The sequence below is a fragment of the Podarcis muralis genome, chromosome 16 (assembly GCF_964188315.1).
Source record: "Podarcis muralis chromosome 16, rPodMur119.hap1.1, whole genome shotgun sequence".
Taxonomy (NCBI): Eukaryota; Metazoa; Chordata; class Lepidosauria; order Squamata; family Lacertidae; genus Podarcis; species Podarcis muralis.
In genome coordinates, this window is record NC_135670.1 from 11,324,499 (window position 1) to 11,334,898 (window position 10,400).

Consider the following 10,400-nt stretch of genomic DNA (forward strand, 5'->3'; position numbering starts at 1 on the left):
GGGTGTTGGTGTGTGATATAGTGAGCACTTAGTTGGGAAAAGCGCACACCTTGGGTGGTTTCAAAAGAGGGTTATCTGGGCTATCACAATGTTCATGTGCCGCCTCCACTGTCTTCAAATACCAGTTGCTGGGAGTCGCTGCTGAACTCGGTTCCTGCCTGCAAGCTTCCCATTGGGGGACCTGGTTGGCTGCTGTGAGTACAAGACGCTGGACTAGTTGGGCTTCAGCAGGGTTCCTCTTCTGTTCTTTTGCTTCTCAAAGGGCCCAAACCTTAACTGGAGCTTAGTTTATGTAGCTGAAACTCTGGAACTGGGAGAGATAGTAACTAGCAGTGGTGTAGCGTGGGTTGTCAGCACCCGGGGCAAGGCAAGTAATTTGCGCCCCCTAACCCGTGGATTTGTGCCCCCTATCCCGTGGATTTGCACCCCCTAACCTGTGGATTTGCCCTAACCCCAGATGTTGCGCCCGGTGCGGCCGGCCCCCCCTGCACCCCCCACGCTACGCCACTGGTAACTAGATCAGGGTTTGCTGGTAGATAGGAGCAGAATGAAGTGGCTCAGTGAGGGTTTCTGATTCTCAGTAGTTTAATAGCAAGTTTTATGTATATCTGAACCTTGGTGTTCCCCAAATATTAATGGGACTTTACATACTTGAGTGCTGTGACAAAGTTGCTGTTTAAAACCCCCAATATAGAAATTATCTTAAACTTAATTTTTATTAAGTTTTCCATTTTAACAATCCAATCAAATCACATTAAATATTCCAAATTATACAAATACATATCATAAAGTCCAAATATTTTGCCAAATTATAAATTTTTGCTGGGGCTTCCCATGCTTCAAGTTCAGTGGGGTCCAATAATCTTATGTTTCTACTGGCTTGAGTTTCCAAAAGTTCCTTCTTTGAGTCCTCCTGTTGTTATCCTTCTTTCTCGGTATAGAAATTATCTGTCACTACTGGCCTCTGTTTATCTTTCAACCTCCATGTTCCTTACTTGTATGAATGTGAGTACTGCACTAATTACCGTAGTAGTTTTGATAAGGTCTTTCTAATCTTTTTTGTGCTACTGGTATCTTCAGAGATTTAGGGAAAGACTTGTGTGTTAAACTTTTTTTGCGTGTGATCTTGACTGTGCAATGAATGTTTCATATCTATAGGGAGGCTTTAATTATAGTGTGTGTGCTGGCTTCCTCTTTAGGATTTCTATATTCTATTAGGAAATGTGCCCTGCAATCTGCTAAGGTCTGTGTTCTGGTTGTACTTGTATATTGGTGATTTCTTCACCATTCCTGGGTGTTGCTTTGACTATAATTTGGAAGAACAGCAGGTAGAAAAATAAATTTGATTGTGGCTGGCTGGCTGCGTTTTAAAGTTTTGTGTTGGAATCCTTGGTCCAGAATAACGTAAGTATAATTTGTTTCTGAATATGCTGGTTATCCCAATGGTGTTGCTTACTGGGGTGCAGTAGCTAACGACCTCAAGCTCCAGAACCAGCACTTTATATCTACAGTAGTTCTTACCTAACTCTTCAAGCAACTATTTTGCACCTGACTCTGTTTGATAGATCAAAGAGTAACAGTAAGAAGAGGGAAATAAGTAGCTCATAGAAGCTGAAAGTTTGGGCTTTACTGCCTTAGAAGCTTGTCCTTTTTTTCTTTAGCCACCTCCTTCTCTCTAAAGTTCTGTAAACACTGGTTCTGTTCTGCACTGAGGTCTAGTTCTCACTGAAATGTCGGCTTGTGTCTGAGCTGTCGCTCTTCATCCTGCAGTAGGCAGCTTCCTATTGAATGGATATCCCTGCATGTAGAAAGTTACCATGCTAGGGAAAGAGTTTTACCCCAGCTTTCTAGTTTTCTGTGTGCAGGGATATTTTACTTTTGGGAAGAGCATGGGCCTTTTTCTTTGCATGTGGTTGGGGGTAGTCTGAAGTCGTGCAACCCTGATATACCGTATTTTTCGCTTTATAAGACGCACCTAGTTTTTGGAGGAGGAAAACAAGAAAAAAATAATTCTGAATCTCAGAAGCCAGAACAGCAAGAGGGATCGCTGCGCAGTGAAAGCAGCAATCCCTCTTGCTGTTCTGGCTTCTGCGCAGCCTGCATTCGCTCCATAAGACGCACACACATTTCCCCTTACTTTTTAGGAGGGAAAAAGTGAGTCTTATAGAGCAAACAATACGGTAATTTTTGAAGAATTAGGTCAGGACATGGAAAGCATTGAAACAGAATTGTAGAGTTGGACCAGATCACAAGGCCCATCTGTCCAACCCACTGCAATACAGTGGTACCTCGGGTTACAAACTTAATTCATTCCTGAAGTCCGTTCTTAACCTGAAGCGTTCTTAACCCGAGGCACCCATTCCCTGCATAGGCCTCTCGTGGCCCCAGAAACGATTACGTTCGTATCCTGGGCAAAGTTCACAACCCAGAGCACCTACTTCCAGGTTTGTGGAGTTCGTAACCTGAAGCGTTTGTAAGTAGGACGGTTCGTAAACTGAGGTACCACTGTACAGGAATCTTTTGCCCAACGTGGGGCTCAAACCCACAACCCTGAGAGCCTCATGCTCTACCAACAAAGCTGGTGGTTCCCTCACCGGGAGAAATGAAGTTACGGGGAAGCAGGCAGATGGCCTTCTCGGTAGTGGCACCCGCCCTGAGGAACACCCTTCCATCAGATGTCAAAAACAAACAAACAAAAAAACAACTATATGACTTTTAGGGAAGATTTTAATATTTGATGTTTTATTATGCTTTTATACGTGCTGGAAGCTGCCCAGGGTGGCTGGGGAAACCCAACCAGATGGGCAGGATATAAATAATAAACATTCTTATTATTATTTGCAATAAATCTCTGGTATACACTGATGAGGATAAGTGGTGGGCAAGGGATCGGAGATGCTGGTGTCCATTGTGATTATTGCTGTGACCTGCAATTGAAAAACAAGACACGTTTATGAAATAAGAATTAGTCCAGAGGAGGAACTCAGGTGTTCCAATTCCTGGTCTCTCCCAGAAGTTTGATACTCCTTGCTTGACCTTCTACATTTCCTCTGGATCCTCTGTTTTAACTCTCTCCATCAATGGGCTCCTTCCCTCTTCTGTTCACCCTTGTTTAAAATTCACCCCAGTTCTGTTCCCCACAAAATCTGGTTTCTCTGTGCTGAGATTTTCTCTGACTTTGGATTTGTCATCTTTATTTCCCCTTTCTCCAGGCACCTTCCCGCCCATGATGGCGCTGAGCCTGCCGAGTTCCTGATTCCCACGAGGACGGTGTGCTGTGCTAGGCAGCCCCGCCATCCGCCATGTGCCGGAGTCACTGACCCCCAGGCCGCCCCGTCTTTCTCATGGATATAAAGAGCCTGCAGAAAGCCAAGCGACGCAAACAGGGCAGCATGCACAGCAGGAGCCAGAATCTATTCCCTGAGTAGGAGGCCTGGTTGCCATCCAGCTGGGAACAAGGGGAAACTTTTTACTGTTATTGTTTTTTTACTAGCCGCCTCATTGCCTGAGGATCTGCTGTTACATTCCTGGTTTTTCTCCCAGTTGCCGTTGAAGGCATCGAAGCTGCTCCGTGCATTAACTCCTGCCGGTTTGACGACTTCGTTCCGCTGGATCCCTCTCTGTTGCCTTCTCCTCCCGGCGCCATGGCGGGCAGCACTGGACCCTTCCTGCCATGGGCGCAGGAAGTGGCGATGCTGTTAATGCTCCGTGTGCGCCGGACCGTCCTGCAGACGGCCATTTTGCTCTGCGTCTTGTTGCTTCTCCTCTGGATCTCGGTCTTCCTCTACGGCAGCTTCTACTACTCCTATATGCCTACGGTCAGCTACGTCAGCCCCGTCCACTACAAGTTCAGGTCAGTTTGGGGTTGGTTTCCATTGTAGTGTCCGTTGCAGTCCTCTTTTGGGCCCTCCACCCAGTTGGGTGGGGTGGGGTTTTTTTCTGTGGTGGCACCTCGGCTCCGGAACAGCCTTCCTGAGAAGCTCCTCCTGCCACCATCGCTGGTGTCTTTCAAGGCTACAACTGTCCTTAGTTTACCTGAGCTTTTTAACTAAGTGCGACTTTTATGCAAGGCGTTGTTTACCAGGTGAAAGGAATCATAATCGTAGACTTTTAGCTGACCCTTTAAAATTCATGCAAGGGTAAACAAGCTGGCTCTGAAGTGAGGTCCAGCTCCCGAGGGCCTTCTGGCAGTTCCCTCACTGCGAGAAGCCAAGTTACAGGGAACCAGGCAGAAGGCCTTCTCAGTAGTGGCGCCCGCCCTGTGGAACGCCCTCCCACCAGATGTCAAGGAAATAAACACTATCTGACTTTTAAAAGACATCTAAAGGCAGCCCTTTATAGGGAAGCTTTTAATGTTTGATGTATTTTAATATTTGGTTGGAAGCCGCCCAGAGTGGCTGGGGAAGCCCAGCCAGATGGGAGGGGTATAAATAATATATTATTATTATTATTATTATTATTATTAGCCTGTCAAATTTGTGTCGCTGCTGTTGGATGATGTGCACATAATATGTCATAGCAGTAGACTTGCTCTAGTGCAGTGGTTTTCAATCAGGGTGCCGTGGCACCTTGGGGTGCCTTAAATGGTGGTCAGGTGTGCCGGGGGCAGCACCAGCCTCCGTCCCTCTTTCCTTCCCTCCCTCCTCTGATGCTCTCTCACATCTGTACCTCCAGAGGCTTGCGCAGCTGTTTGTTGCAGCAGCCCTGGCTACAAGTTCTCCAGGCGAATGGTGCCTCTGGGGCCGGCTGAGGGGTGCTGGTTACCGGGAGGTCAGTGGCCTCGGAGTAAGTCAGCGAGTGGGCAAGGATTCCTGAGGAGAGGGGAGAGGAGGTTGAGGGAACCCTCCACAAGGGAGGGTGTCCACAGAAAGGGTGAGCGCTCATGGCTCAGCAGGCAAGGGTCGACCTAACTGAGCTCCTGAGACTCGGGGCGCATTTCCCCAAAGGAGAGCCACAGAAAGAATATACAGTGGTACCTCGGGTTACATACGCTTCAGGTTACAGACTCCGTTAACCCAGAAATAGTGCTGCAGGTTAAGAACTTTGCTTCAGGATGAGAACAGAAATAAGGCTCCTGTGGCACGGCAGCAGCAGGAGGCCCCATTAGCTAAAGTGGTGCTTCAGGCTAAGAACAGTTTCAGGTTAAGAACGGACCTCCAGAACGAATTAAGTAGTTAACCTGAGGTACCACTGTACTTGGTCAAGGGAGCCATGGACTCTTATTCAACATCTTTATCAACAACTTGGATGATGGACTCAAGGGCATCCTGATCAAATTTGCAGATGACACCAAACTGGGAGGGGTGGCTAACACCCCAGAGGACAGGATCACACTTCAAAACGACCTTGACAGATTAGAGAACTGGGCCATAACAAACAAGATGAACTTCAACAGGGAGAAATGTAAAGTATTGCACTTGGGCAAAAAAAATGAGAGGCACAAATACAAGATGGGGGACACCTGGCTTGAGAGCAGTACATGTGAAAAGGATCTAGGAGTCTTGGTTGACCACAAACTTGACATGAGCCAACAGTGTGACGCGGCAGCTAAAAAAGCCAATGCAATTCTGGGCTGCATCAATAGAAGTATAGCATCTAGATGAAGGGAAGTATTAGTGCCACTGTATTCTGCTCTGGTCAGACCTCACCTGGAGTACTGTGTCCAGTTCTGGGCACCACAGTTCAAGAAGGACACTGACAAACTGGAACGTGTCCAGAGGAGGGCAACCAAAATGGTCAAAGGCCTGGAAACGATGCCTTATGAGGAACGGCTAAGGGAGCTGGGCATGTTTAGCCTGGAGAAGAGGAGGTTAAGGGGTGATATGATAGCCATGTTCAAATATATAAAAGGATGTCATATAGAGGAGGGAGAAAGGTTGTTTTCTGCTGCTCCAGAGAAGCGGACACGGAGCAATGGATCCAAACTACAAGAAAGAAGATTCCACCTAAACATTAGGAAGAACTTCCTGACAGTAAGAGCTGTTCGACAGTGGAATTTGCTGCCAAGGAGTGTGGTGGAGTCTCCTTCTTTGGAGGTCTTTAAGCAGAGGCTTGACAACCATATGTCAGGAGTGCTCTGATGGTGTTTCCTGCTTGGCAGGGGGTTGGACTCGATGGCCCTTGTGGTCTCTTCCAACTCTATGATTCTATGATTCTATGACTCAAAAAGGTTGAAAACCTCTGCTCTAGTGTAACAGTTTCCAGAAGAGTAGCTCTATTCGTCTTTGCTGCAGAAGACTAAAGGCAAATCTTTGGAACACGGGAAGATGGGCCCATTTGACGCAAGGTTGAAGAATGCTGGTTTGTTTCATCAGATGATGGTGCTACCACCTCCCAAACCTTTTGGCATCAGTGTTGCTGGGGTTGGTTTTTCTCCTCCTCCCTTTGATCTTATTCACACACACCCCAAAAAATTATCTTGCTTTTGGTGTGTGTGTATTTGCTTGCCCTGCGAAGAAGCCACCCACCGTTCTACCGCAAGGTGCTGTTTTGGGTGTGGACCTGCCCTTCTGCTGCATCTCTGCCCTAGGTGCTCCAGTCACACCTGAGGCAGCGACACAGCCAAAAGCAGAGGCCGAGTCGACTCGGTGACTCATGGTGAGGCACAGCAACAGGCTTTTCTGTGGCCGGGAACGAATTCTCTCAGCAAACAGTTCGGTTTTCAAACTATCCTCCCCATCTCGGCCTGCAAGCTTCTATGGGTGCGGAGATTGGGGATCGCAGGAGTCAAGATCTGGATGGGAGAGGGAGAGAGCAGTTCATAAGAAGTTGCCTTGCACCATGTCAAACCATTGGTTCACCTAGACTCTGGCTGGCAGCAGCACTCCAGGATTTCAGACAGGAAGTCTTTTCCTCAGCCCTACATGAGACCTTCTGCCTGCAAAGCCGGTGCTTTACTGCTGAGCTGCAACCCTTTCACTAAACATGCCTTGAGGGGTCCCATTTCTCAGGTGGTTTACCATTGCCTGGGGTTGTATCTCTCCCAAATTCAGCGGGGGGACGGGACTTCTGTAACTGTGGCTTCTCACAAAAAAGAAGCCCCGGGGGGGGGGGGGGAAAGCTAGGATATCTGGGCAAAAAAGTAGGCCAGCAGCTTTTTGCCTTGATACACTATTTCGTTGTTGCAGGGATTTTGTTCAGTGTGAAGTAGTACAACCCAGACACATATTTAGGCCCCTGGTGACAATGAAGCCAGGAGTCCGGCTGAGGTGAAGGCAAGGGCCGTAGCTCATCAATAGAGCATCTCCTTTGTGTGCAGAAGGTCCCAGATTCAAGCCCGGCATCTACCAGCGGGGCTTGGAATGCCCCCTGCCCCGCCTGAAACATTGGAGAGCTGCTGCCAGTCCGTGTAGACAGCACTGAGGTAAATGGACCTGACTTGGTAATAATATAGCTTCTATGTGGGGTGTCCCTACGAGAAAAAGTTCCAAAGCTTTTGCAGCTTTCTAGTTCACAAAAAAGTAAGAAGGAGAAGGTCAAAAAATGATGTTTGAAAAACTGGATAGACGTGCTTTTTTGCTCTCCCCCCACCTTGGATATTAGAACTCTTAAGTTGTTGCTTGCTGTTTTGAATTTCTTCCCACAAGTCATCCCAAAACAATTTACAGTATAGTAACTTACATAAAGGGACGCGGGTGGCGCTGTGGGTAAAAGCCTCAGCGCCTAGGGCTTGCCGATCGAAAGGTTGGCGGTTCGAATCCCCGCGGCAGGGTGCGCTCCTGTTGTTCGGTCCCAGCGCCTGCCAACCTAGCAGTTCGAAAGCACCTCCGGGTGCTAGTAGATAAATAGGGACCGCTTACCAGCGGAAAGGTAAACGGCGTTCCGTGTGCTGCGCTGGCTCGCCAGATGCAGCTTGTCACGCTGGCCACGTGACCCGGAAGTGTCTCCGGACAGCGCTGGCCCCCGGCCTCTTGATTGAGATGGGCGCACAACCCTAGAGTCTGTCAAGACTGGCCCGTATGGGCAGGGGTACCTTTACCTTACATAAAACAGTTACATACATAAAGGTAAAGGGACCCCTGACCATTAGGTCCAGTCGTGACCAACTCTGGGGTTGTGGTGCTCATCTCGCTTTATTGGCTGAGGGAGCTGGCGTACAGCTTCCGGGTCATGTGGCCAGCATGACTAAGCCGCTTCTGGCGAACCAGAGCAGCGCACAGAAATGCCGTTTACCTTCCCGCCGGAGCGGTACCTATTTATCTACTTGCACTTTGACGTGCTTTTGACTTGCTAGGTTGGCAGGAGCAGGGACCGAGCAACGGGAGCTCACCCCGTCGCGAGGATTCGAACCGCCGACCTTCTGATCAGCAAGTCCTAGGCTCTGTGGTTTAACCCACAGCGTCACCCGCGTCCCTAGTTACATACATAAACAACCGTTAATTGCAGATATATATATATATAAAATTAAAAATAAATAAAAATTAACGTGAGACAGCACATACATAAAATCATTTCAGATCAGAGACAGATTCCAACTGTTGCCCCATCTACTCAGTTGGCAGGCGATTAAGGGGCTGACCAAAGGAAGTACTAACTCCACACAGTGTGTGTGTGTGTATATATATATATATATATATATATATATATATATATATATATTTGTGGAATTTGCTGCATCAGGATGCCTGGAGTGGCCTCTCGCTTAGTCAGCTTTGAAAAGGGATTAGGGGGGAAATGACTGGGGTTGGGGGGTGAGGAGAGTTCTGTTAAGGGCCAGCAGTTGTGGTTGCTAAGTGGATCCTCCATGTCAGGAGCAAAATTCCTCCAAGTATCAGTTGCCAGAGAGCAGCCGTGAGAGAGGGCTGTTAGCTTTGTGCCCTCCCAGAGACACTGTTGCTCTTTTGATTATTAACATTAACTTTACCACCCGCCCTTCACCCGCAGGTCCCAAAGTGGGCTACAGCAATTTAAAATCCGTAAGTAAAAATAAAAAAATACTACATTCACAAGAACAGGGCGGGGCCTGGAAACAGACATTTCAGGTGTCAAAAGGCCCAGGGCAAAGAGCTGCGTCTTCAGCATTCGCCGAAAGCTGTACAGGGAAGAAGCCAGGTGCACGTCTGCGGGAAGGGAATGCCGCAACTTAGGGGCTGCCACAGAGAAGGCCCTGTCCCAGAAGACCCCTAAACTTCTTAGGGAGGTGGAATTACCAGAAGGGCCTACTCTGCCGATCTTAACACCCAGGAGGATCTGTAGGAAAGGAGGCCATCTCTCAGATATTTGGGGCCAAAGTCATGCAGGGCTGTTTAAACGCTAGCATGAGCGTCTAGATCCGGAAATTGACTGGCAGCTATTGTTGATGTTTTAGAACAGGGGTTATATCTAAAGGAGCTCCATCCAGAAACCTGGTCTTCATTTGGCAAGTCTCTCAAGTTTTGAATGTGACCTTGTTCGGGATCTTTTGTCTCTCCCCACCCCACCCCCCAGGACCGACTGTGGCCAAATTGGATCAGACCTGTGCTCTTTCCCTGTTGCCAACGTTTCTTTCATCAAGGACAGCCGGGACCGGGTGAGTTTCTGGCTTCACTGGCCATTGATGTGTTTGGCACTAAGGCTGACATGCAGGTTCATCCGCTGTTGTCCTGAATCGAACAATGGCGATGTGGTCAAGGGAGTTGTGAAGAGCTCAAGCAACATTTCCCCCCATCCCGCAGTCCGGCTAACTTCTTAACTGGAGATCAGCACCTGAAAATTGCCAGTTAAATTGGGAACTTGACAACTTTATTTGATCAGTTAAATAATTTCAACAATTTAAGGTAAAGGTAAAGGTACCCCTGCCGGCCCCTACGGGCCAGTCTTGACAGACTCTGGGGTTGTGCGCCCATCTCACTCGAGGCCGGGGGCCAGCGCTGTCCGGAGACACTTCCGGGTCACGTGGCCAGCGTGACATCGCTGCTCTGGCGAGCCAGAGCCGCACACGGAAACGCCGTTTACCTTCCCGCTAGAAAGCGGTCCCTATTTATCTACTTGCACCCGGGGGTGCTTTCGAACTGCTAGGTTGGCAGGCGCTGGGACCAAGCAACGGGAGCGCAGCCCGCCGCGGGGATTCGAACCACCGACCTTTCGATCGGCAAGCCCTAGGCGCTGAGGCTTTTACCCACAGCGCCACCCGCGTCCCTTTCAACAATTTATACACTGCTTAATCCCAGTCATCACAATCGCGTATGGTGCCTTGAGCCCTTTGGAGGAAAGTACATTTTTTTTAGACTTCTGCGTTCCATGGCATAGCAAAATCCCACAAATTCCCTTTCCCAGAGCTTGCAAGAAACTGTCTGCTCAGAACAATTGGCTGGTGAATAACCCCTGGGCCGGATAATGTTTTAATATTTGTTTATACTGCTTGCTATAATAAAAAATCTCAGTCGTTTTTATTTTAAAAATAGAAGTAAAAACTGTAATAT

The 10,400-nt window shown here is 48.3% G+C and overlaps 1 protein-coding gene across 1 annotated transcript in view; it reads left to right on the forward strand.

Moving 5' to 3' along the window:
* The first annotated feature begins 60 nt into the window (after positions 1–60).
* The window catches only part of BSCL2 (BSCL2 lipid droplet biogenesis associated, seipin), a 28,350-nt gene continuing 18,010 nt past the window's right edge, over positions 61–10,400 (forward strand). Inside the window, exons 1-3 of the mRNA XM_077920866.1 lie at positions 61–194; positions 3,213–3,853; positions 9,427–9,508. Of these exons, the coding sequence (XP_077776992.1) occupies positions 3,645–3,853; positions 9,427–9,508 (291 nt within the window). The 5' untranslated portion in view covers positions 61–194; positions 3,213–3,644. The remainder of the gene's footprint in view (positions 195–3,212; positions 3,854–9,426; positions 9,509–10,400) is intronic.